Source organism: Monodon monoceros, unplaced genomic scaffold, assembly GCF_005190385.1.
Source record: "Monodon monoceros isolate NGI ecotype Baffin Bay Population unplaced genomic scaffold, NGI_Narwhal_1 Super_Scaffold_10, whole genome shotgun sequence".
Taxonomy (NCBI): Eukaryota; Metazoa; Chordata; class Mammalia; order Artiodactyla; family Monodontidae; genus Monodon; species Monodon monoceros.
In genome coordinates this window covers 49496469-49521014 of record NW_021703766.1, presented here as the reverse complement: position 1 = coordinate 49521014, position 24546 = coordinate 49496469, and the positions used below count along the sequence as shown (strand labels likewise).

The 24546-nt window shown below is 57.8% G+C and overlaps 2 protein-coding genes across 3 annotated transcripts; one reads left to right on the top strand and one right to left on the bottom strand.

The window, feature by feature from the left end:
* Positions 1-5977: 5977 nt before the first annotated feature.
* On the top strand, positions 5978-10385 carry PTGIR (prostaglandin I2 receptor). The gene is made up of 2 exons (XM_029206986.1): positions 5978-7077; positions 8121-10385. The coding sequence occupies exons 1-2, from the start codon at positions 6310-6312 to the stop codon at positions 8505-8507; spliced, it is 1155 nt and encodes a 384-aa protein (XP_029062819.1). The 5' UTR covers positions 5978-6309; the 3' UTR covers positions 8508-10385.
* A 4749-nt stretch (positions 10386-15134) lies between these two features.
* CALM3 (calmodulin 3) lies at positions 15135-24531 on the bottom strand. 2 transcript variants are annotated; one of them, XM_029208566.1, is made up of 6 exons: positions 24355-24531; positions 20010-20040; positions 17626-17769; positions 17355-17461; positions 16951-17086; positions 15135-16818 (listed from the first exon to the last, which is right to left on the bottom strand). In XM_029208566.1, the coding sequence occupies exons 1-6, from the start codon at positions 24355-24357 to the stop codon at positions 16790-16792; spliced, it is 450 nt and encodes a 149-aa protein (XP_029064399.1). In that variant the 5' UTR covers positions 24358-24531; the 3' UTR covers positions 15135-16789. The 2 variants fall into 2 exon arrangements, with proteins under 2 accessions (XP_029064399.1, XP_029064391.1); XM_029208558.1 differs by lacking the exon at positions 24355-24531 and adding an exon at positions 20139-21878 and having other exon boundaries at positions 16655-16818.
* Between the last annotated feature and the right edge of the window lie 15 nt (positions 24532-24546).

The window sequence follows — 24546 nt, the reverse complement described above, 5'->3', positions numbered from 1 at the left end:
AGTGGGAGAGACAGACCTGTCCCCAGATAGTGATGATTCGGAGTGGGCAAGGCTGGGATGGGGGAATTCAGAGGGAATGCCTGACTCAGCTTGAAGGTCAGGGAGGGCTTCCTGGAGGAGGGAACATCTGAGCTGGGACATGGTGATAATAAAACTTGGGGACCCAGGGAACTTCCCTAGCGGTCCTGTGGTTAGGACTCTGTGCTTCCACTGCAGGGGTCACGGGTTCGATCCCTCGTCAGGGGAACTAAGATCCCGCATGCCACGGGGTGTGGCCAAAACAACCCCCCAAAAAAAACACAAAAACTTGGGGACCCAGAGAAGAGAGATGTGTGGCTATGGGAGACAAATTAGTGTATGCATTCCTCCCGATTTCCTTTGTTCTGGGGACACAGGTGACTGTGACAGCCCTGGTTCCTGTCCTGTGTTTACCACTTCACACATTGGTGGTCTGCAGGACCTATATAGCCTGCAGTTAGATAGGAGTACTTCACATAAAAGTCCATATTTATGGCTTCTTCCATTTGGAAGGGCTGGTGACCTCAGACCTGCACAACCCTGCAGGGTGACCAGAGGCTATGAGATGGGCCCTGGGCCTTCTAGTTTGCCAAAGTCCCCACCACACCCCATTGTCTCCCAGTTAAGGAGGCTGAGAGTCAGTTACTATTTATCACAGAGCCTGTGCCGAGGGCTTCTTACAGAGGAATGAAGAGAAAGGTAAAATATCTTGAGCCCATGTCTCTGTTGAAAATAAAGAAATGCAGACTGGACTTCCCTGGTGGCACAGTGGTTAAGAATCCACCTGCCAGTGCAGGGGACATGCATTCCAGCCCTGGTCCAGGAAGATCCCACGTGCCACGGAGCAGCAACTAAGCCCGTGCGCCACAACTACTGAGCCTGCGCTTACTAGAGCCCGCGAGACACAACTACTGAGCCCACGTGCCACTGAAGCCCCCGCGCCTAGAGCCTGTGCTCCGCAACAAGAGGAGTCACCGCAATGAGAAGCCCGTGCACCGCAGCAAAGAGTAGCCCCCGCTCGCCACAACTATAGAAAGCCCAAGTGCAACAACAAAGACCCAACGCAGCCAACAATAAATAAATAAATTTTAAAAAAAGAAGTGCAGACTGGGTGACCTGTGGGTTTGGTTAATTATTTTACCTGGTTGGTCCAAGGGCCACTGAGTTTGCAACCTCTCCCCTCTCCTCACTCTCTCGTCTTGAGACTGCACCCTGGATCTGGATGAAGATGGCTCACTGGGCCTCCGCTCCCCAGAGAGGGACTGTGCCTGTGTCTGGCAAGTGCTCCATTATTCACATTGGATTAGGGTCCCCTGGGTCCCAACTCTGAGCTTCCTGTTGAATTGAGGCAAGAGAAGCTGTAATTATATCTCCCTCCTGTCTCCTACCTCTCAGCCGGCTCCGGTCTGGTTGCATCATGTCTGTGGGAGCCCCGGGGGAGATGGGGGACAGAGAGAGCCAAGGATGAGCTCAGGGTGGGGAGTGGGGGGAGGAGGGATGCTGGGAGGGAAGTTGCCAGAAGGATTCTGGAATTTCACAGACCCAGCATCCTTCCATCTTAGAACCTGAAATGCAAAGGAATCTAGAATCCCAGGAACTTGGAGGGCTGGAATTCTGGAGTCTTTGACCAGTGCGGGGGCCAGGATGCTGGGGTCCAGCGCCCTTGTCGGGCTAGGATTCCAGAGCTCGGCACTTCATGAGTGTAAGGATTTCTTGAGCCTGGACTGTTGGGATTTAGATCCTTTGAGCCCTGGGATCTTGGAACCTGTCTGGGGGAATGGAAGCTGGGGAGAAGCAAGTGGGGCTGGCTGACCTGGTGGGGGGCAGGGAGTGGGAGGAAATGTCTGCCTGGAGAAGGAGGGGGGCTGGGTGAGCCTGCACCCAGACTGAGGCTGGGAGGGAGGAGAAGCCAGAAGGGAGAAGCCAGAGCAGGTCCTGGGTGACCAGCCTGCAAACCAGATAACGTCATTAGCGGGTATGACTCCGTAGCACCCGCTTCTGGTTACCCGCTGCTCTTTCCTGCCACCCCCAGCTCTGAAGTCAGCTCTGGGGTCAGGCCCAGGCTGGAGTCAGAGCCAGGCCAAGAGGCAGAGAGGTGAAGGCCTGGGGTAGTCCTTGCGCCCAGCAGTTCTCTCCCATTTCACCCCAAACCCCAGGGCTGGGGGCTGCCCCACCCAGCTGTCCTCCTTCCACACCCCACCCATGTGCTTGGCACTGAGGGGCCGGGGGTAAGGGGTGGGACAGCCCAGAGCCAGAAGGATCCAGAATCACGGCCATCACTTATTGGGAGTCCGGTTTCACAAGCCCCATCTCCCGTAATTCTCACGGTAGCCCCCAAAAGACTCTGTTTACCCCCATTTTACAGACGTGGAAGAGCGGCATGGAGAAGTGATGTCACCTGGTCAGTCGGGGTTTGAGGATGGAGTGGGAGAGAAGTCGATGGATGACTTCTGGAGGGGCTGGAGGGGTTCAAAGGGGGCCTTGAAGGACAGAAGTAAGGGGACCTCAGGTGAGGTGCACGGCCCAGGCAAAGGTGGGAAAGGAGCGACAGAGCAGGGACACCAGGAGCCGGAGAGGGAAACAGCGGCCAGTAGGTAGGCAAGGACCTACTGGTGGTGGAGAAAAGGGCGGTGGGCAGAGAAAATTGGCCTCTAGCTGGGGCGGCTGGGACCTGCTAAGGAAGGATGGGTCAGGATGGACACACAGCGGCTTCTCACAGCAGTGAGAGGGCACAGGTGACAGGCGGGCCTGGCAGGCGTGAGCAGCTGGTGGCGTGTGTGGGGGGTACGCGGTGAGGCCAGCTTCCTCCCAGGGCAGGACCAGAAGGACGGAAACCAGGGAGCCAGGAGAGGGTCGGGCGCAGGGCGGGCTGGCATCTTAGGTCAGGCAGGCCTGGGCAGGCAGCAGGAGGCGCTGGCCGGCAGGTGTGGAAGAGCCCCTCCTGGTCCCATTTCCTGGCCTGGTTGGTGCTTGCCCCCTTGAGCACACCCACCCAGATGGAATGACTCAGCTGAGGGCCTGCCCAGGCTCCAGCTATGACCTTCCTCTCCCATCACTTGTCGCACGCCACTTGGGACCGCGCCCCCATCAGATGGTGCCCTTTGAGGCCCTCTGCGCCCCCAGCCCTTGACACACGGTGAGTGGGTTAGGGTTCGCTGAATGAATTACAACACCAACGGTAGCTGTTTGAGGACTTCCTAGAGGCAGGCAGGGTGGACTCCGTCTCTAACCTTCCAACAACATCCCAAGGGCATGGCAGCCATGTGATGAAGAACATTGAGGCTTAGAGACCCACGTGGGCCAACACAGCCATAAAGAAACAGGTGGGCCCCAATAAACAGACACGCGTGGACGCACCAGTAGACACAGACGCACAGAAAGAACTTAGAGGAAAGAATGCCCTCCACTCACACACACACACACACACACACACACACACACACACACTCACTATGCTGATACAATGCTCGCTTAGGTCACACAAACCCACACATGAAGTTCACACATCCACAGTCCCTAGCACACCCCCTCCCAGGTACCCGTTCTTCCCCCGCTCCCAGTGCTGTGTGTCCATTTCCGGTTGTCTCTGGGCTGTCCTCTCTCTTCTGTGGCGCTGCCCCAGGGTCCCTCTGGGGAGGCCTGACTTGTGGCAGGGGGAGGGCGCTGACTCATCCATCCAGAGCAGTTCCTTCCCACAGCTCTTCCCACCCCTGGAAGTCACGCCACCCCCAGCCCAGCCCAGCTGGGGTGACCTCTCACCCCAGGGCACCCGGGTGGAAGGGGAACGCTTTGTGCCCTTGTCGTGGGGTGAGCGTGTCCAACACTGGCATGGACCCCAGGGACCCTTAGTCCTCTCCTTAGGAGTGAGTTACAGTTGCCACCTCTCCTGCCTGCTCTGGAGCACAGAACTGATGCCAGGGTCTCCAGAGCTCCCGGCCCCCAGCGGCAAAGGTGGGGAAACTGAGGCCTGGGGGAGGCGCCTGTCTGAGGCCCCGATGGGCATGGGAGCAGCGTGGACTTCCTGAACGCTCGGCAGTGCCTGGTGGGGGCAGGAAGCCAGTAGGAGGGAAGTTCCAGGAACCAGAGCTCCACCCCCACCTCCCCTGGCACTCCTGCAACATCCCTGATGCAGAGACAGGACGGGAGCCTGCCAGGCACCATCCTTCATTAATATGATAGAACTTCCTGAGTTCCCTCGGCTCCGCCTGGGATCACAGAGAGTGAGGGCGGCACCACGTGGCCAGGATGCCTGAGACACACACACAGGCACCCTCAGAGTGGGGCTGAAGGGTCATTCTTGGAGCCCCTGGTGTGGCTGGAGCTGGGGCATCCATCCTGGCGGAAGCTGGGGGTACCAGCTGGGCATGGGTGATAGGGAGATGGAGGAGGGGGAGGGGTGAGGGGATTGTGGTCACGGAAGCAGGGGTGGCATGACGACGGAGAGGGGAAGTCTGTAGCTGCCCAACGTCCAGTCCTTGGGGTCAGGAGCATCCTTCCTGGCCTTGGATGGGATACGGTATGTACACAGGCTCTCTCCTTGTTACAAAGAGGGGTCTGGGATGGGCCACTGGCCATGGTCGGCCACCAGGCCCATGAAGCCCATTGTACAGATTAGGAAACTGAGGTCCACTGGCTTCTCATCCTGGCCTGGGACTATCCCATAGCAAGGAGGTGGTCGAACTGGGACAGAAACTCCAGTCAAATGGAGTGAGATCTTGAATTTGTCATCTCTGCACTTAAACTGACTCCCTGAAAAATAAGAGGTGTCTGAGAAGGTCTCTGAGGTCCCATCTGGCCCTTATGGGTTGGGAGGCTGCATGGAAAGCCACAGGCTCAGTGGCAACAGGGACTGGTGACCGCTGTGCTGGCGTCTGGGACACACAGGCTGCTCACACTGGCTGGAGGGTGGCGGCTCTGCGGCTGGTGATGTGTTTGTAGAGGAGTGGGAGAAATTAAGGAACAGCAGTGCTGGAGCCCTGGACGGCTGTCTGTGGCTAAAATATTATTCTTTGAAGTCAAGGTCACCAGAGCTTGGCCTGAGGCCTGGGAGTGCTAGGGTGAGAGGCAAGAGGGCGGGAGGGTGCTCCCCTTTGATGCTGAGCAGTGGAAATCCTGGCGGGATGGGGTGGGGGCCGGTCCCATACCAGCAGATGCCAAGTCTCTCCTCCCCACCCCCCCCACGCCCCCCCCCCACGCCAGGGCTCATGGAAGGAGTGAACTGTGTCCAGGGAAAAGCAAGCTCAGTTGTGCCTGGAAAACACTACATCAGGCAGGAATTTCCTGGTCATTTCTCAATCCTTGGGCAATGTTCTAACCCCGTGGGGCCTGAGCCCAGAACAGATGCCAGAAGCCACCCCAGACAGCCTTGCAGACTGGTCAGCTGTGCCCCTCAGGTCCCGCCCGGGTCCCTGCTGGCAAACTCCCAACTCCAGGGTGATGATGACTCAGGTGATCCCCACCCGGCCGACGCTGGGAAGGGAAGAACGCTGGCAGAGTCCTGAGTGTGTGAGGTGGCAGGTGGCTCGGTGATGGGGACCGTGAGGGGACACAGGGAGGGGGAGGGGGAGGCAGGAGATGGATGTCTTGGGGAGAGGGCATGGAGGGAGCGTGCCGGGGAAGGCGGACGGAGGCCAGGGCCCTCTGGGGAAAGCAGAGGCGGGGGAACGTGGGGCAGAGAGAGGAAATGAAAAAGCCGGGGTGAGCAGGCAAGATGAATAGGAAGGGAGGGAGGAGGGAGGGGAGGAGGGAGAAGCTCACACTCGGAGAGGGACCCAGCCAGCACGACCCCGGAGAAGGAGCGAGGGGACAGAGGAGGAGCTGAGAGAGACCGCAGGCAGTGAGGAGGGGCTGGGAAAGCAGAAACGCGGAGAAGGGAATAGACGGCTGTCAGGAGAGAGGGAGGGAGGGAGGGAGGCAGAGGGGGTGGACCAGGGAGGAGACAGAGACAGAGACACAGCAAGAGACAGAGACAGAGAAGGAAAGAACTAGGGACTTGAAGAGGAAAAGACTAGACAGAGAGACAGATGTAGGGAAGGAAAGAAATAGGGGAAAGAGAGAGAGAGAGAGTACCAGAACCTGGGGAAGACAGAGGGGAGAGAAATAGACAGTCGCACAAGAATTGCGGTGGGTTGGCTGGGACCCTCCCTCCCCCCGACCTCCAACTGCAGCGAGGACCACGGGGAGGGGAGCGCGGTGGTGGGCGTCGCAGGGCCGGACCCGGCTCGGCTCCCCTCCGTCGCCACCTCCCACCCCGGGGACCCCTCCGGCCCGGGCGGCCGCCGGAGGCCGGGGATGGCGGATTCGTGCCAGAACCTCACGTACGTGCGGGACTCGGTGGGCCCGGCCACCAGCGCCCTGATGTTCGTGGCGGGCGTGGTGGGCAACGGGCTGGCGCTGGGCATCTTGGGGGCGCGGCGACGGTCACGCCCCTCGGCCTTCGCGGTGCTGGTCACCGGGCTGGCGGTCACCGACCTGCTGGGCACGTGCTTCCTGAGTCCAGCGGTGTTCGCGGCCTACGCCCGCAACAGCTCGCTGCTGGGCCTGGCCCGGGGCCGCCCGGCGCTGTGCGATGCCTTCGCCTTCGCCATGACCTTCTTCGGCCTGGCCTCCACGCTCATCCTCTTCGCCATGGCCGTGGAGCGCTGCCTGGCGCTCAGCCACCCCTACCTCTACGCCCGGCTGGACGGGCCGCGCCGCGCCCGCCTGGCGCTGCCCGCCATCTACGCCTTCTGCGCCGTCTTCTGCTCGCTGCCCCTGCTGGGCCTGGGCCAACACCAGCAGTACTGCCCGGGCAGCTGGTGCTTCATCCGTATGCGCTCGGCCGAGCTGGGCGGCTGCGCATTCTCGCTGGCCTACGCCAGCCTCGTGGCCCTGCTGGTGGCCGCCATCTTCCTCTGCAACGGCTCGGTCACCCTCAGCCTCTGCCGCATGTACCGCCAGCAGAGGCGCCACCACGGCTCGCTGGTCCCCAGCACCCGGGCGGGCGAAGACGAGGTTGACCACCTGATTCTGCTGGCCCTCATGACGGGCATCATGGCCGTGTGCTCCCTGCCTCTCACGGTGAGTCCTCTCGGCAGATCGGGGTGGGCGGTGGGGAGGAAGGCAGAGCCCAGCGCCATCCTCCATCGTTTGTACCCATTTCACACATGGGGAAACTGAGACCCGGAGAGATGAGAGGCTTTGTCCAGGGTCAAACAACTCCCAACTTGCTGGAGAAGTCTCCCCATTTGCTTCTGCCCCATTTGACCCCTTCTGACCCTTGTCTCCCCCTTCCATATCTCTAGCCCCCCAACCCTACCAATTCCACCCCCCACCAACCTTCTCCTACCCCTACAATGATAATAAGATCCGCCATTCATTGCTCTCTGTCCACCCTGTGCTCAGTGGTTTAGAAATCCTTTCTCCGATAATCTCCAAAATGATCTTATGCATCTATTCCACAAGCATTTAGCAAGAAATGTGACGAAGTCTCTGCCCTGTCACCATTTTTACAGAGGACAGGTGATGATGTCTTTTGCCCATGATCACACAGAGGCAGGTCTGCACCCTGGGCTCCTCTGATGCCAGAGTCTGATCTCCCTGCCACCGTGCTCCCCACTTCCCCAGCCCCACCCATGAGTCTGCCCTTGGCATCTCCTGGCCTCGCCCCTTTCCTGCAGGAACTCCTGCCCTGCCCCTCCCAAATTGCAGCGGGGCCAACCCTGGTCCTGTGGCACCCAGTCATCCTGTCTATACTCTGGGCCTCGGTTTCTCTTTTTGTAAAACTCAAGGGCTGGGCTAGATCTGAGGGTCTTCAAACCTTTGGGGGGTTACAGAGGACTCAGAAACTGGACACACACAGACACAGCCCTGGGACCCAGCCCTACCGCCCCATCTCTCTCCCTCTAGGGCTTTGCTGGCTGTCTCCTAGGGCTTTCTCTCCCTCTGCTCCCCAGATGCACTTGTTTGTTAGTTTTCATCTTATCTTATTTCCCTCCCCTTCGGACAGGCCACCCCTCCCTCGTTTCTGCCAGTGAGCAAGTGGGGGGAGGGGATCGAGGGTGGGGTGGGGGTGGGGGCAGAGGACTCGTGGGTGCTGCTTGACACCCTCACTCTGCCCTCAGATCCACGGCTTCACCCAGGCCATCGCCCCGGACAGCAGTGAGATGGGGGACCTCCTCGCTTTCCGTTTCAATGCCTTCAACCCCATCCTGGATCCCTGGGTCTTCATCCTTTTCCGCAAGGCCGTCTTCCAGCGGCTCAAGCTCTGGTTCTGTTGCTTGTGCCTGAGGCCTGGCCAGGGCGACTTGCAGACGTCCCTCTCCCAGCCGGCCTCGGGGAGGAAGGGCTCAAGGGCCCCCACTTCTCTCGGGGGGAAGGATGGGAGCTGGGTGCATTCGTCAGCCTGGGGCGAGGGGCAGGGGGCACCCTTGCCTGTCCTACAGCCATCCAGCAGCACCGTGGGAACACCGTCCAAAGTGGGGTCCGAGACAGCCTGCTCCCTCTGCTGACATCTGCCCCGTGATCTCCTGCCCTGTCTTCCGAGAGCAGCAGCCAGAAATTCAGGGGCTTGACCAGTGGCTGCGGGTGGACAAGCCCAGAGCTGGATCCTGGAGCCCAGCCGGCCAGAATGTTGACCCCCTGGATTCAGGGGGGTGATCAGCTGCTATTTCTCCTCCTTCGGGGTGGCCACGATGGGCTGTGGGAGGAGGGAGAGAGGGAGAGGAAACAATTATCCTGGAACATAAAAAGAACAGTTCTCTCAAAATATCCGGTGGCCTGGGTGGCCTGGTCTGGCCCTCGCTTTGCCTATCCATCTTGCTGTCTAAATATTTAGAAGGCAGAAAAGTTCCCAGCAGCTTCTGTGCACTCAGGTCTGCTCTGGTTAGGGTTCTGGCTCTGATCCTCATTCATGCAGGGTGCCCTGGATGCCCACCCCAAACCCCCAGCGGACAGCCCTGCCCTCTCCCAGTCCACTCCAAGAGCCACCCTCTCTCTGCCTCATGGGAGCCCAGGATTCTCCGACAAGCTCCCTGCTTCCCTTTACTTCTGATTCCCCATCAGACTTGGGAGGCCTGGTCCCCACAGGGGAGGTGAAGAAGGGGAGACTGTTGCATTGTGGGTGACACCACTGGACAGGTGCCTGGAAACTGCATGGCTTGGTGAGTTGCAAGATGTGGATGGTGGGGCCCTGGGCTGGGGGAGAAGCTGGGGAATGAAGCGGTGGGAGGCACGGAACCCAGGGACGGCCCAAGAACTCAGACCTAAGTCCTGTGCCTGTCCCTATGCCCCCTCTCAGAGCCTCACTTCACCGCCTGTGTCCTGGGAACTGCCACCCAAATGTCATTCATTCATTCATTCATTCATTCAACATAGTGGGCGCTGACTCTACCAAGTGCTGGGGACACAGAGCAGTCTCGGCCCCACCCTGGATTCCTCTGGGGTGATTTCCAGCCTTCAATTCCCCTTCTGATTGCTGGGGTGTTGTCCAGCCATCCACCCCTCCCCCCTTCTCGTTGCCATCCCCTGCCCTCAGGTACAGAATTCAAGGGTTTTCCAGGAGTAAACATGAAAGGAAGTGGTGCTTCTGCTGGTGGGAGGAGGTGAATGGGAAAGCCCCCCCCAGACTCACCCCCAGCCCTGGGTTCCCCTTTCTCACTTGGCTTCAGGGTTAAAACAATAAATCTGCCCCTGGGGAGGGCTGGAGGAGTAGATGAGGCATGAGCTTCCTATAAAGACAATAGCGGCGGCCATGGAACCCGTGCCCCCTGCAGTGGAAGCCCAGAGTCCTAACCACTGGACCACCAGGGAAGTCCCTGGTCTATCTTTTTAGCTTCTTAGCTCAGATCACTGTTGGGCTGAGGAGTTTGCTTTGGTTTCCTTTTGCGCAGAATGGTGATCATAATCTAATACTTAGCTTACAAGGCCGTGCTAAGGATTAAATGATTCCCCCGAAAAGCAGTTTAGCACAGGGCCTGGAGTAAAGCCCACAATACGGGTTACCGTTACTGCCGTTGTTATTGTTGTGGCTACTGTAGTGGTCTTTGGCATCTGGGCAAATGCTGTTTGAAAACAACGCTTTTCTCCATTGCTTTGACTTCTTCCCACCAGACGTTATGTTTCATTTGAAGGGGTGTCTGCGAGAGTTAAAAATAGGTCAAACAACTGCTTAATGCATGTGGGGTTTCCTTTTGGGGTGATGAAAATGTCCTGGAACTAGATAGCGGCGGTGGTTGTACAACGTCATGAATGTACTAAATGTCACTGAATTGTACTTTTTAAGATGGTTAAAATGGTACATTTTGTGTTATGGGTATTTTACCACAATAAAAAAAAATGTAATACTGAAAAAACAAATTGAGGAAGTTTAGAAACTGTTATAGCAGTCTTGCCAGAGAAATATTGTATCGCTTGAATTTATTTTTCATTTATTTTTAGAATATTCTATTCTATTCTATTTTATTTATTTTTGGCTGCGTTGGGTCTTCGTTGCTGCATGTGGGCTTTCTCTAGTTGCGGCGAGCAGGGGCTACTCTCCGTTGCGGTGCGCGGGCTTCTCATTGCGGTGGCCTCTCTTGTTGCGGAGCATGGGCTCTAGCATGCGGGCTTCAGTAGTTGTGGCTCACAGGCTTAGTTGCTCCGCCGCATGTGGGATCTTCCCAGACTAGGGATTGAACCAGTGTCCCCCGCATTGGCAGGCGGATTCTTAACCACTGCGCCACCAGGGAAGTCCTATTGCTTGAATTTAATAGTAAAAATTTGACTTGTACCAAAACAAACCAAAAAACAGTTCAAGAAACATCAGGTGGGGTCCGGCCTTTGTTACCAATCCTGGCCCGGCCTCAGTGGGAACCAGCCCAAAGGTGCCCCTGGAGGAGCGTGCAGAAGGGATGGGATGGAGGGGCTGCGTTTCAGGCAGGAATCGAGGTGGGGCAGGGCTGCCTGTCCAGGCAAGACACCGGGGGTGGGAGGCACGCTTCCCTCCTCTCTCTGTGCCGCCCCTGGAAGGTGGGTCAGTTCTGGCCTCAGCATTCGCTGAATGGCAGGGCAGGGCTGGGCTTTAGAACCCACAGCATCCTCACCCAAGGTGAGTGCCATTATCAGTCCTATTTTTCGGATGTGGGTTAAGGGGAGGAGAGGATTAAGTGTTGAAGCTGGTTTTCTGCTGGCTTTTACCCACCAGGCCTAACATCTCAGGAATCTTCCCCCTCCTCTGCATCCCACTGTTTATCTTAGAGCCCCACCAGCTCTGGCCTGGATGTCTACACTGTCTGCCAGGGTGCGGGTTTTCAAACAACTCCCTCGGCCCCTCCAGGATGATTTGGAAGCTCCTCTCTTGGCTGGTTCCTGACCCCTGACTGCCCGGGTAACCTCTCCGCTGGCTGCCATGGTCCTGTCTGGAGGTCTTGTCTGAATGGTTCCTCCCCTGCCTGCCGAGCTCCAAGGGCTCCCACTGCCCGGAGGCCAACTCCCACACTCTCTGCTTGGCCACAGCAGACAACCGAGGTTTCCCCAAAGAGCCCATGACCTTTGGGGCCTCCACCTCTTAGCTCGCTGAGCTCACCCTTCCCATGAGACGTGTTTCCCCTTCTCCATCTGTCAAAAGCTCCCTTGCCCTTCAAGTTCCTGCTTTAGGCTATTCCTCCTCCTTGAAGACTTAATCACTCCTCTCAGGCGCTCTCAGTGCATCTGAGGCTCCACAATGGTCCTCACTGCAGCCTGTTGTAGCACAGACGTCCGTTCATTCATTCAGCAGGCTCTGATTGAGGGCTTACTGTATGTCAGGTTTTGTCCCTATGACGCTGGGGACATGGCAGGGACAGACAGCCTTGGCCCTGCGCTCCTGGAGCTCACAGTTCAGAGGGGGCAGGGCTGGACGTTGTGAAGGGTGGAGTCTTGGGGGACATCAGGGAGGGTTTCTTGGAGGAGGAGATGGCTGAGCCAGGACCTGAGGATTGGAAGAAGGTTAACCAAGTAAAGAAGAGTGTTTCTGTTGTGCTCACAGTTCTGACACTGGCCTCTGATGCCTCCTTTCCTTCGTCTCATTCATTCATTCAACACACATTCCCTTGAGCCTGCTCTGGACCCACGGCTGCTCTGTGCCTGCTGGGGAAATAGCAGTGACTGACACCGCCTTGGCTCTACCTCGCTCACAATTCAGTGGTGGTGAGAATTTAATAATCACAGAAATATGTATTACAATAAGCCACAAAAATATAAATTTACAAGCTGTGGAATGTACCGAGAACACAGTGAAAGGGAGGCGCCCGCTCTGGTCTGGCGTTGGGATCAAGAAGTGACACGCTGGGAACAGGTCTGTCTCCCTCAAGGAGACTTTATGCACTTTTAACTTCATTTCTTGATTCATTTCTGACTTTCGGGCACAGATGGAACCTTAAGCATGCACGCACACATACACCCTGGCCAGTCCCCGGGAGTAGCTGCTCTTGGGCCTTCTGTGGTCACTGCCCCACCTGCTGGTCACACTGGGAATGACACTTAGAGGTGGTTCCAGAGCCACTGCATTGGAGCTCCCCTCTGGGAGGTGAGGGGAACCTGGATTTCCCTCCAGTGGGCCCCAGTTGGGCACCTCCCGATGTGTCCCCCTGTGTAGTCACTTTCTCAGGACAGGTTTTGAGCTGGCCTAGAGGATCTGTGAGCCTGAGTTGGAAGTGACCCACAGCAAGCATCAGCTGGTGCGTGCCCCTCGCTGCCTTAATAACGCAGGCCATGTGGGAGTCAAAGTCAAAACACAGGGCCCAAGGGGGAAATAAACGACGGGGCAGTAGAGAAGTGCAGGCAAAGCAATGCGGTGCTTAAAATCGTGGGCATTTGGGATGCGAATAATCTGGGGTTCAAGTCCCAGCTCACCCACCTCCAAGAAGTGTGGTGCTAGAGGTTTTAGCTGCCCCCCCGACCCCTGCCTCCATTCCTTTCAGTTCTTCTTCTTCTCTTTTTTTTTTGGCTACACTTCCCAGAACTTCCCAACCAGGGATTGAACCCACGCCCCTGCAGTGGAGGTGCAGAGTCTTAACCACTGGACCGCCAGGGAAGCCCCCTCCTGTCAGCTCTTGATGATAACTTATCTTGTGCTCATATGCCCACTGGGGAGGATGCATGTCATAAATGCATACTAAATTTTATTAGGACTCAACCTGGCCTGGGTGAGAGGTAAATGAGACGATGTCTAAAAAGCGGCACAATATTTTCTGATCCTCCTTTGAGAGACAATTACTATGCTCCATTTTGCAGACTGGTAAACTGAGGCTCAGAGAAGTGAAGTCACTGCTCCAAGGTTATCAGGTAGGAAGTGACAGAGGTGGGACCTGAGGCTTAGTGAGTATACAGACACTGCAGTGGTGACGCTGGGTTGGAGCCCAATTCTGTGAGTCACCAAAACCTATCTTCTTCACAGCTATAAGACCAGAATTTTCCACAGGTATCCTGGCTGCTAAGAAGGCAGCTCCCATCTGAGACTCCACCGCTGTGACCCCAGCCTCAGCCTAGCCTTCCCACTGGCTGGCTCTGGCCTACCTGAAATCATCTTAAAAAAAAAAAAAGACCATTTACTCTAAAGCCAGGCAGCTGAGAGCATGGACTGACTGCTCAGGTCACATCTGCTTCAGATTCCAGCTCTCACTTTCTGCTTAATCACCCTGGACTAGTTCCTGCACTTCTCTGGGCCTCAGTTTCCTAGTCTGCCAAATGGGGACTAACAGCACCCAGCCCAGATGGCTGCTTGAAGGATTCAATGAGATCACGGAGGCAGAGCTTAGAAGACAGCCCGTGGAGTAGAAGGCACCCAATGGAGAGCAGCTCATGCCCCCTGGACGCTCACTGCACCCCAGGCCTGGCTCCTGCGGGCTCACCAATCCTCGGCTGGCCCTGGTCAGTGGGTTTTCTTGGCCACATCACGTGGTATGCGGGACTTAGTTCCCTGACCAGGGATCGAACCCACGCCCCCTGCAGTGGAAGCATGGAGTCTGAACCACTGGACCACCAGGGAAGTCCCGAGGTCAGTGTTACCACAGCCCCACTTTCCAAACAGGGGCAGAGAGCCGTCTACCCAAGGCCATGCACGCAGTTAAGTGCCCCGGACCCCGAGCTCTTACCCACAACACTCTACCATCTTTACTGCACCAATTTCGAGCCACAACCAGATGGCAGAAAAAGGGGGCAGAGAAACTGGGGCTTTGGAAAAATGTGTCTCCTTTCCGCCACAGGAAGGGCCCTGAGTTTGAACCCTGCCAGGCTTCTTCGTCCTCCCAAGGCCGGGTAAAGGTGAGCAGAAGTCTTTTTACTCCACTGAGCTGTCTCTGCTCGCCTCCTGCCCAGCCCCTGGTTGAGTGAGAGCAGCTCAGATGTTAGATGACGTCTATCGACCAGTGTTTGGTAGTTGGGGGCGGGGCCTCCCCTCCTTTCTTTTTCATCCCCACTTACCTCAGGGAAGCTGAGGAGCTTTCTATGGTTTGCAATTGTTTGGGGCTTTTTCTTTCAAATCTTAGTCGTGTGCCCTCTCCAGGAGCTGACTGAAGCTGTGAGCTCAGGATCACGCCTCTTTTCTCCCCACCGCGTGTTCAAACTTGGCACTCAGGGTTCCCGCTTGACACTGGTCACCTCTTGGCCGGAGCACCCTGTCGAGACGCCCCCCACCCCCGGCCTAGGCCCCCAGGGCCTGACCCTGCCTTCTTGTTCCCTGGGATGATGCCTTTCCTTCCCCCACCCCCACACAGCCAGGTGACCACTCACCTTTCAGCTTGATGCTTCCCGCCGCCCTCAACCCCCAAACTGGGATGTTCTTGTGACGCAATGGACCTGCCTCAGGCCTTCTCAGGCCTCATCTTGCAGTCATTCGTGTGACTGATACAGGCCCCCACTAAGGCGGGCTCAGTCTCTCTCGCACACGCGTGCAGGTCCCAAGATGTCCAATGGCGAGCACTCAGAGCTGACGGGCTGCGCCGCCAGGATAGAATCCTGCCCTCAACCACCCGGCCGTCTGGTTGGGCTCTGAACTGTGGCTGTGCAGTGCTGAGGCCAAGTCTCTTGAGCGAGCATGGAGGACAGGCTCTTCTGGGGAAGGGCTCCAGGCCCTTGCAGGCAGCAGGCCCATTAACCAAGACAAGAGTAGAAGAGCGGAGTCAGGTAGTCACTGTATTTTATTGGAAAACATTGATATATATTTTTCTTCACAGCTTGAACTGAACACAATATTGCCCGGTTTAAAAAAAACAAACCAAAACACTCCGAAAACATCCACAGCCTAACGCTTACCTGCCCTAACCCTCAGCTCTCGGCTAGGTCTCCCACTATGCCCCATCCCTCCCCTTCCGTCCCCCGGAGGTTGGGTGCCCGAGGGTGAGGATGAGAAGAGATTCTCAAAGCTGGGCAGGTCCCAGGAAAAGCCATTTGATCAACCTGGGGCTGGGGAGGGAGTGGAGGGCAGATGAAATGAACAGGGAAAAAAACAAAAAAAAATCCGGATGACCAAACTGCCCACGTTGACTGAATTGTCCCAGAGGCGAAAATCAGAAGCAAGGTCACGGCTCATGCTCTCGGCCGGGGATTGTGAGGGCAGGCAGGTGGGCAAGGGCAGAGGCGGGCACAGAGACAGCACAAAGGTCGGGGAGCCAGCCAAGTCACCACAGGGGAGCGGGAGGGGCCGGCGGAGGAAGCAGAGCTGCCCGCGGCCGCTGGTCCTCCAGGGCAGCTGGCCGACGGGACTGTTTTATTGCAGGCATGTTCTCTTCAGAGTGTGGTGGGGCACATCTTCCCTCTCTCCACCCCTCAGCTAGCCCAGCACGGTGTTGGACAAAATTAAAGCTTTAAGGGGCATGAAGAAAGAGAAAGGATAACCAGCATATTACAAAGCGGCCATCCCCACGTCCATTCCGATGAGGGGACCTCGATGCGGGGGGGCAGGGGCGTCACGAGGGAGCGGCATGGGATGTTAGCACCAGGTATTTACAGGACAGCTTGAGATCGCGTCAGGAGCACGGGCTGGACAACGTGCAGGAGGGTCTGGGGAGCAGCCCCGCTCAGCCCCACCTCAGGAAGCCGATCAGATGGGTTCAGAAGAGCAGCCAATGGCATCTGAGGCTCGTCCACTCTCTCCGGCCCCTTCTCTGAGCCGGCCTCCTCAAGTGGTAAAGAATGCCGGCTTCCAAGCCTCCCTCGCCCCTTGACCCCGTCCTGGGCCACATCCAGTCAACACCACAACTCTGGAACCCCCCCCGCCCCCCCGCCCCGTCCTCAGTCCTTCTGCAATGCCTCTCTCGGCACCCCTGCCCCAACAGGCTGCTGGGATCGGCACAGGGAATCACAGGGCTGGTCGCATGCAACAGCGAAAGGCGTGCTCTCCTGCCCGGCCCTCGGAGGGCCTCGGCCCCTCCCCAGCAGGTCCCGGGACAGGGCTGGCAGCCACCCGGCACCCAAAATATAAGAGGACATATGAAAAGAAACAAACCAAGACGGACGAGAGCCACCCGGGCTGGAGAAGGAGGGCAGGGCCCCCCCGAACAAGGGGACTAGGGGGCTCATCTTATGAATGCATCAGGCCTTGGAAGATGTGAATGGAAGGGGGAAGGGCAAAAGGAAGAGATGGCAGGGGCATGGAAGGAGACTCGGGAGGAAGAGAAAGAGCAATCATGCAGCTTGGGACAAATCTTTTGTTGCTTTATCAGATTCTCAGTCAATCAATTGGTGTTTGCTAGAACCGGGATACGCAGGGGAGTGTTGAAGACGCGCGCGGGAGGAGAGATCAAGAGAACGGGCATCACCAGCTGCCCGGGGGCCTTCACTTTGCAGTCATCATCTGTACAAACTCTGCGGAGGGAAACAGACAGGGAGGAGGTCAGCCAGCGAGCAGGGCTCAGCCCCAAGCCGCACCCCGCCCCGACCTGGAGGCTTGTTCCAGAAGCTCCTGCTGGCCCAGAGACAGGGGCCGGGTCGGCTCACCTTCGTAATTGACCTGGCCGTCTCCGTCGATGTCAGCCTCTCTGATCATCTCATCCACTTCCTCATCGGTCAGCTTCTCACCCAGGTTCGTCATGACGTGGCGCAGCTCTGCGGCGCTGATGTAGCCATTGCCATCCTGGGTGTCAGGGGACAGACAAAAGCTTTGAGCTCGAGGCATTCGCCCGGCTCTTCCCTGGGGGCCACAGTGCAGGAACTGTCAAGTCACCCACACTCAGCAGGGGCAGGGGGGCTTCCTGAGGTGGCAGAGCAAGTCGGCAGCGGGGATGGCACTGGGGCCTGGGCCTCCTGGAAGTTCTGACTCCCGTTACACAGGGCATCCTGGGACGCCACCTGTTCTGCTCTCTGCCGGAGTCCCAGAGCCACTCTGGGAAAGGCCTGCTCACCTTGTCAAAGACACGGAAGGCCTCTCGGATCTCCTCCTCGCTGTCTGTATCCTTCATCTTTCTGGCCATCATGGTCAGGAACTCCGGGAAATCAATGGTCCCGTTCCCTGCAAGGTGGGGAAGGGAGCAGGGATGCTCTGGGCCTGGGCCCTGGGAGACGAGCCCGGAGCCCTGGCAGAGGAGACACCGGCTCATCCATCACCGGAGGAAGGTTCCCCGTGGTCGTGAGGGTGACCGGGAGTGGGCTGCCCACCCGCTCCATGGGGCTCACCATCTGCGTCCACCTCATTGATCATGTCCTGCAGCTCGGCCTCAGTGGGGTTCTGTCCCAGGGATCTCATCACTGTCCCCAACTCCTTGGTGGTGATGGTACCATCTCCATCCTTGTCAAAGAGGGAGAAGGCCTCCTTGAATTCTGGGAGAAGAAATACAATGAGTCAGAGGCTGAGGACACAGGGAAGTCCTGACCTTGGGAGACAGGCCGAAAGAGTCAGGCCCACCTAAAGAAACCAGAACAAGACTTCAATTCCAGCCCAAGCCTCTCACCTCTGTACTCAGGGCCAGACCCTTCCTTCTTTCAGTCAACACTTACTGAGCACCTGGCCTGTGCCAGGCAAAGCTGCCTGTCTGTCACCCTAGCTCAGTGGGGACAGAGGGGAAAATGGGTGACAGTGGCCTTAGACCTTCCTACATTTCTTCTTGGTCCCTGGCTTCAGCCTCTCCCTCAAATGATGAAACGGACCAACGTCATGGAGGGGATGAGAGCCGTGGGAAGTCTCTATCTGAAGTATGCCAGCCAAGGTCAACTGGCTGGGAAAGGAAGGGAAGGAGAGGTGCAGGACGCCTCTGGGCGGCACGGCATCCCTCCTGACTGGTACCGCCAGCCCAGTTCCCTGGTTTCCAGAGGAGCCGAGCGCTGTGTATGGTGGAGTCTGGGGGTGGCCGGCAGCAGAGCACGGCTGACGGACGATGCGTGGGGTAGGTGGGGGGACGGAAGGAGAGGGGATGGCTGCCAAGCCAGGAGGATGAGGCGCTAGTGGCACTGAGTGGGAAGGCCACAGCTGGGGACGCATCAGGAGCGGGAGAGAAGCGCGTGGCTCCTGCCCTCCCACTGGGCCCATTTCGGCACCTGGTTCTCCCCACCCCCAAACCCTCAGAGAACAGATGCCTGGCAGCCTATTCCCACAGGGCGTGGGCTGGGGTGAGGTGGTGGACAGTTTGCTAATGGGGACGGGGCGGGGGGGGGGGCGGGGGCATGACGTGGAGCGTGTGTTTGTGTTACCCGAGGGTAGAGCGGGGGTTGAGTGTGGCAGGAGCCACACGTACAGCCGAGAAGCTTTGCCCCCGAGCACCTGGGCCCTGGAGAAGCGTTAAGTGTCTCCCTGGGGATGCTGCCACCGCCCTGTGCTGAGGCCTTGTTGTTCTTTGGGGGAGGGGGTCATGTGGGCACCCTGCGCTCATGATCACTAAACAACAAGGGGGTTCTCTGGCTTTCCTCGGTGGGTCTCCATAGCCACCGGGGGCCAAAGTTTAGAAGCAGAAAGTGTGGGGGGAGGAGGAGGGGTGCGGGGAGGGGAGGAAAGGAGAGAAGGCAAGTCCATCCCTGTCTCCTCCCACTTCAGAAGCTGGACCTTCAGTACCAGTTACGTGGAGCGTGTTGAACGTGACAGCAAAGCTGGGGTTGGGTAGCTGCTGGGGCCCAGGGGCTACTCTGCTCCAGCCCATGGCTGTGGAGCTTAACTGAGAACCGGCCTCTGTCCTCAGGCAGCACATCGTCTTGGGACGGGGGGGCAGGGAAACCTGCTCAACACACAGTACTTCCTGCAGCTGTGACTTCCTGGGCTTTAGGGGACAGTGGGGCTACAAAAATGAATTAGACAGGATTCAAGGATTTCTTTTAGCTTACTGGGAAATATGTGATCATTCCTTTGTTCATTCGTTTTAGTTATTTAGCCAACAAAAATTTACAGAGCACCTACTATGTTTTAGGCACCAAAGATACAGCAGGGACTGATAAAGTCCCCAAATAAGGAACTCATCTAGTGACAGGAGATACAGCAGGTAAAGACATCATAAAATAATTTCAGATAGAGAGAAAGGCTGTGAAGGAAACAGAGTGACCTGATGGAGAGTAAAGGAAAGCTGTCTATTTGAGAGGGGAGTCAGGGAAGTCCTTTCCAAGGCAACATTGGAGCCGAGACCCGAAGGATGAGAAGGAGCTGCCCGTCAGTGCAAACCGCCGGGGGAAGGCACTTCTGGCCCAGGAGAAAGCAAGTGCGAGCGCGTGCAAAGGCGAGTGCGGAGGTGGGAGTGCCGAGCCATCTCCTGGGCGGCTCCTCAAGTGGGCCAGGAGCTCTGCAGCCCCACAGTGAGGCAGGGAGCTCACCTTCTGAGCCTAACCGGCAGGGGTCGGGCTCACCCTGCAGCCACTAATTAAAAGACCCCGAGGAGCCATGGCCAGGAGAGGAACCAGCCCTGCCGTCAGGTGAGTTTCGGGCTCAGGACTGTGAGGTTTGGTATTACTGGGGCAGTGGTGTGCTCTTATACACAATAGGTTTATCTGTCACGCGCTCCTCCTGGCCCCTCTGGGCTGGAGTAAGATTTGGCTGGGGATGCAGAGGACTTCCCGCGGCAGCGGGAGGGAGGCAAGCTCACCTGCGATCTGCTCCTCAGTCAGCTGGTCAGCCTGGAAAAGCAGGAAGGAGAAAGTTAGTCACAGGCTGGCACATCCTTGCTCAGCCCGGCCCCCTCTGGTGAGGCTGGTTCCACACGGCACCCACTTACCTGGGCAAGGGAGGTCATGCCAGAGCCAGGGTCTGGGATAAAGTCTGGTGGTCCAGGAAGCTGGGGGCTAAGGTGGGCTGGAAACCCAGACCAGCCTGACACAGGGCCTGGTTACACCGCCCAGACTCCGAGGTCTCCAATCCAACCCAGTGCTCTGGAGCCACGGTGGGCGGGAAGAAGTGCTGCCCCAGACCCAACCCAGCTGCACCAGCACAGCACAGGAGCCCCAGAGGCTGAGTGAAGGGAGCAGTTGCCCTAGAGGCCTAATCAAGCAGCTCTAGAAGGCTCCAAACCAAAACAGGCCAGTCCTTGGGTAGGGCAGAGGGAAGATGTCTGGGGGCTCTTCGCTAGTTTCTGTGTCACCGATTTGGAGGCACTAGGTCCGAGCACAGTGGACCCAACTGGCAACAATTCTCCTAACTGGGGGCTCTGAGGCGCTCCGAGTGCCTAACAGAATCCTGCTCAGGCAGGGGGCAGCCCCCCACTCTCTTGTGCACGGGGTGCCATTCCGCTGTTTCTTTTGGGCAGGAAGGGTGGGTGTCAGGGAGGGGACTGCAGCAGGCAGTGGTGGCAGAGGCTGGAGGACAAAAGTCAGCTTCCCCCGCTGCACTGCAGTTTTGAACCCTCTCCGGCCCTGGCCGCTCCGTTTGTTCGTTAGGACGGTGGCAGGCAGCCCTTACAGCATGCGGGGCTTGGGGGCGGGGCAGAGGAGAAGCAAAGGCTAGCTTGTCCCACACTGGTGTGCTGGGAACTAGCCAGGCATAGGGATCCTCTGGGGAAGCAGCCATGAGGGGAACAAAATCCCAACATTTAGCATCAAAAAAGGAATTTTCCTTGGTTTTTGTGAATGCTGCCAAAAAGGCACCGCTCTCCCCAGACCACCATCCCTTTCCTTTATTTCCTTTCACAATTAGGGGAAAGGGGCTCCTAGCGTTGACTCTGAGAGCCCCCCAAACTGATGCATGCCATTGTGTGTATTTGCATTATTCTCTATAAAGTTTCCAGAGCTAGCAACAACCCCCCAACCCTGTCCCAAATATGAAGACCGATCACATTAGAACAGGTCTCAAATGTCCTTTTTCTTTTTTCCTTTCTTTCTTTTTTTTTTTTAAATCTAAGGGAAGAGAAACTTAGGCCAAGCCCCAAATAGTCAGAATGGGAGGGGAAATCAAAGTGATGATGACAGAGGGGAGATGGCTAAGGGAGGGGGAAGCAGGAAGGTAGAGAAGGAAAAACACCACACATGCACATTCTGGAAAAGTCCAAAGTCTAAAGGGAAGGTTAGGAGGCCAAATGGAGCTACTTCTGCATCGCTTTCAAAAAAGACCCAGGGCTGCTGGGCTCCTGAACTGAACGCCAGCCTGGCAGCCCCAGGCCCACAAGCCCCTTGCTCCTCCGCTTCCCCTGGCTTCTACGGGTAAAGAAGCCAGAGCTGATCCCCTAGGTCCTGACACCCGAGGAAGCTGCTGGGGGAAAGTGAGAACAGAGGATGGGCTTCTGGTTACCAAGGCCAGGTGATGCCAGGGGAGGGGAGGGGAGGAGGCAGACGGGAGAGCAGCAGTCTGGGGAGCAGGGCCACCATCCCCTCTGCTTTCATCCTCTTCCCCTAGCCTGGATAGAAAAAGCTAGTCCAGTCGGGGACCTCCGCACCCCTACCACACCACCTTCGGGCAGCAGTGGCAGGGGCTGCGGGCAAGGCGGTTGGCACAGGCTGCAGAATGGCCCAGAGTGGCTCTGAAGGCCGGTGTCTGCCGCTCCCCACCGCCAAGCTGCAAGGCGCAGAGGCTCGGCCACACTCCTACAGGGTCACTGCAAATAGGCATGGCTCAGACTGTAGGGCCCATCGCACACTCTCTCCCTCCCTGTTAGGAGACCCTCTCCCCTGCTTGGGAAGGAAAGGTCCCAGCTCCAAGCTAGAGATCTCAAAGCATGGCTGCTGCCCAGGAAACTGATCACCGCTGGGGAGCCCTTCTCAGGGCTTCTTCCCTTTCCTGAGCTGAAGATTTTCAGCTTTCACCAACAACTGTCTCCAAAATAACCCATTTGGTCTCCTGCTTCCATGTCCCTCATCTTAGGCTCCAGCAAGGAGCTGGACAAGGAAAAAAAAATAATCCTGGGGTAGGGGAGGGAAGAGGGTATTATTTCTCTGCCTTGCCCCAGCCCCCAGCCAGTGCCAGGGAGCAGTGTTAGATGAGATCAGAAACCAGGGCCAGGGCCCCTCACCCGGGCCAAGGAGGAGCCACAGAGCTCAGGCCAAAGTCCAAGGCCAGTTAGCAGTGACTTGTCCCACCCATCCATACCTTGCTGATTACAAACGGAAAGAGAAACTAGTAGGGCCAAAGCTCGGGTCCTATTTGGGAGGCGGGGGGCCTCCTAGCACCTGCCAGTGATTCGTTGCCCGTTTAGCAAGGTTCTGCTGGGGGAAAATGGGGGAGAGGTGAGAGGAGCCATGAGGCCTGTGTCAGCAAGTATGAGATCTGATACACAGCAGCGGCGGCCTGTTCTCCCCAGCCTTGCCAGGGATGATGGCTGCGCCCGGTCCCGAGGCTGAGCCTGGGGGGCTAGGGGTGTTGTGGGTAGCAGGGACCGGGAAAGAACTAGTCTGCTGGTTTTCTCTCAAAGCCCCAGCTGTGTGAATTAACAGAAGCACTCAGTGAGGGCCCCGAACAGAACAAGCGGCCCTCGGGCTGATGAAGGGGTCCTTCTGGAGGTCTCCTCTAGTCAAGCTCTGCAGTCCCCACCCCGAGGCCACAGGAACAGGCGTCCGATTGTCACCAACGCCACACTGCACTGCACTGTCATTTGGCACAAGTGAGGAGATGCAGAGCAGTGCGTGGAGCTGGAGACCATGAGAAAACCAGCATTCCTGTTTGGAAAGAACAGCTCTCTTGGTCTGAAAGGGACAGTGAGCGGGTGAGGTTCAAGGCTGAAAAAGCTGGCTCGTTTGATGCAGCCCAAACTTTCATCACCCACCCCCATTTCCTACAGCGTCAGTGCGCCATAGGGGCCTGAACAACTCCGCCCACCTGCTCCCACTGCCCTGCCTTCTGCCCAGCTTCATTCTTTCTGGGAAGGGGACCCGAGAGCCACTCCCTCCGGCCTCTGCAGCCCACCCCCCATCCAGACTGAACAGTCTTTGTCCCAGCTTTGCCCTGGAAACTTCCAGGGAGCTACCCACATCCACCTCCAACCCGAGGCCCACCTCAGCCGCCATTCATTTTCTCCAACACGTCCCCAGATCTCCTTCCACCCCACCTCCCACACCACCCAAGCCAAAGTCCTCTCCCACCCCTCACCTCGGAAAGCCACCTCCTCATGGACCCAAACGCAACACTCCGCACTTCCAAACCCAACCTCCCTTCCTAGTTCAATAGCCTTAACCCACCAGGAACCGCAGAACCTTCTCTGGCTGCCCCCAACATCAACCACGAGGCCCCCTGTCCCCCCAGCACTGGCAAGCTCGCCATCCTCTTTTAACCACTTCCCCGACCCCAATCCTCTTCAGTCCCTGCAGGTTTCCAGAGCATCTCCTAACCTCGGCTGCCACCCACCCCAGGCTCTTCTTCCCCAAGCTTGCATCTCATCCTCCTCCTCCTTCCTCTGCACTGTCGGTCTTTGGAGAACCTCCTTCTTTCCCCTCAAGGGTCTGATCTGTAGAAGGGCCCCCCCCGCCCCTCCAGGAGCACTCCCCCCGTCCAGGCCCAGCTACCCACGGCCCCCTCTCGGGGAGCTCCCCAGCAGCCCGGCTTCCCTCCGATCCCCCTTCCCTGCATCCTCTCAGGACCCAAAGCCTTTATCAGGGCACAAATCACCCCCTTCCCTAGCCAATGTTTCTTACCTCGCCCCCCTGGAATCCAAACACCTCACCTTAGCGACCAAACGCCCCATCCTGGGTCCAAGAGCCCTTACCCTCTGAAGGTCCAGATGCTCCATCCTGGGTTCAAATACCCCCTTGGAGGGCTCAGGTGCCCCTTCTGGGGGCCAGAGAACCCATCTGGTGCTAAAAGTCGCTTTTGGAAGCCCCAACCCCCTTTTCGGATCCAAACGTCCCGCTCTGGGTTCGAATGCCCTCGATAGTGGGGCAGAGAGGGGTCCAGAGGCGCTCTCCGGGGCCCAAACACCCCCCCATTCTGGGTCCACTCGCGCTCTCGGGGGTCCTGCCCCGCCGCGCCCACCTCAGAGCCCCCAGCCTCGGCGGCCCTTCAGCCTCACTCACCATCGCGAGGCCCGGGGTGTCCGGAGCGCGGGGATCAAGATTCCTCCGGCGGCGGCAGCAGCTGCAGCAGCTTGAGCTCCGCCGCGCGTCCGCGCCTCCACACTCACTGCCCGCAGCGCGCGCCGCCGCCGCCGCCGCCGCCGCCGCCGCCGCCCGCCCCAACGGTCCCTCAACGGCCGCCGCGCGCGCCCC

Coding starts and splice junctions, on each gene's coding strand:
- PTGIR (XM_029206986.1), top strand. CDS start 6,310: ATGGCGGATTCGTGCCAGAACCTCACGTACGTGCGGGACTCGGTGGGC. Junction 7,078..8,120: donor TGTGCTCCCTGCCTCTCACG/GTGAGTCCTCTC, acceptor CTCTGCCCTCAG/ATCCACGGCTTCACCCAGGC.
- CALM3 (XM_029208558.1), bottom strand. Junction 17,087..17,354: donor CCTTCCGTGTCTTTGACAAG/GTGAGCAGGCCT, acceptor CCTGACACCCAG/GATGGCAATGGCTACATCAG. Junction 16,819..16,950: donor CGGCCAGGTCAATTACGAAG/GTGAGCCGACCC, acceptor TTCCCTCCGCAG/AGTTTGTACAGATGATGACT.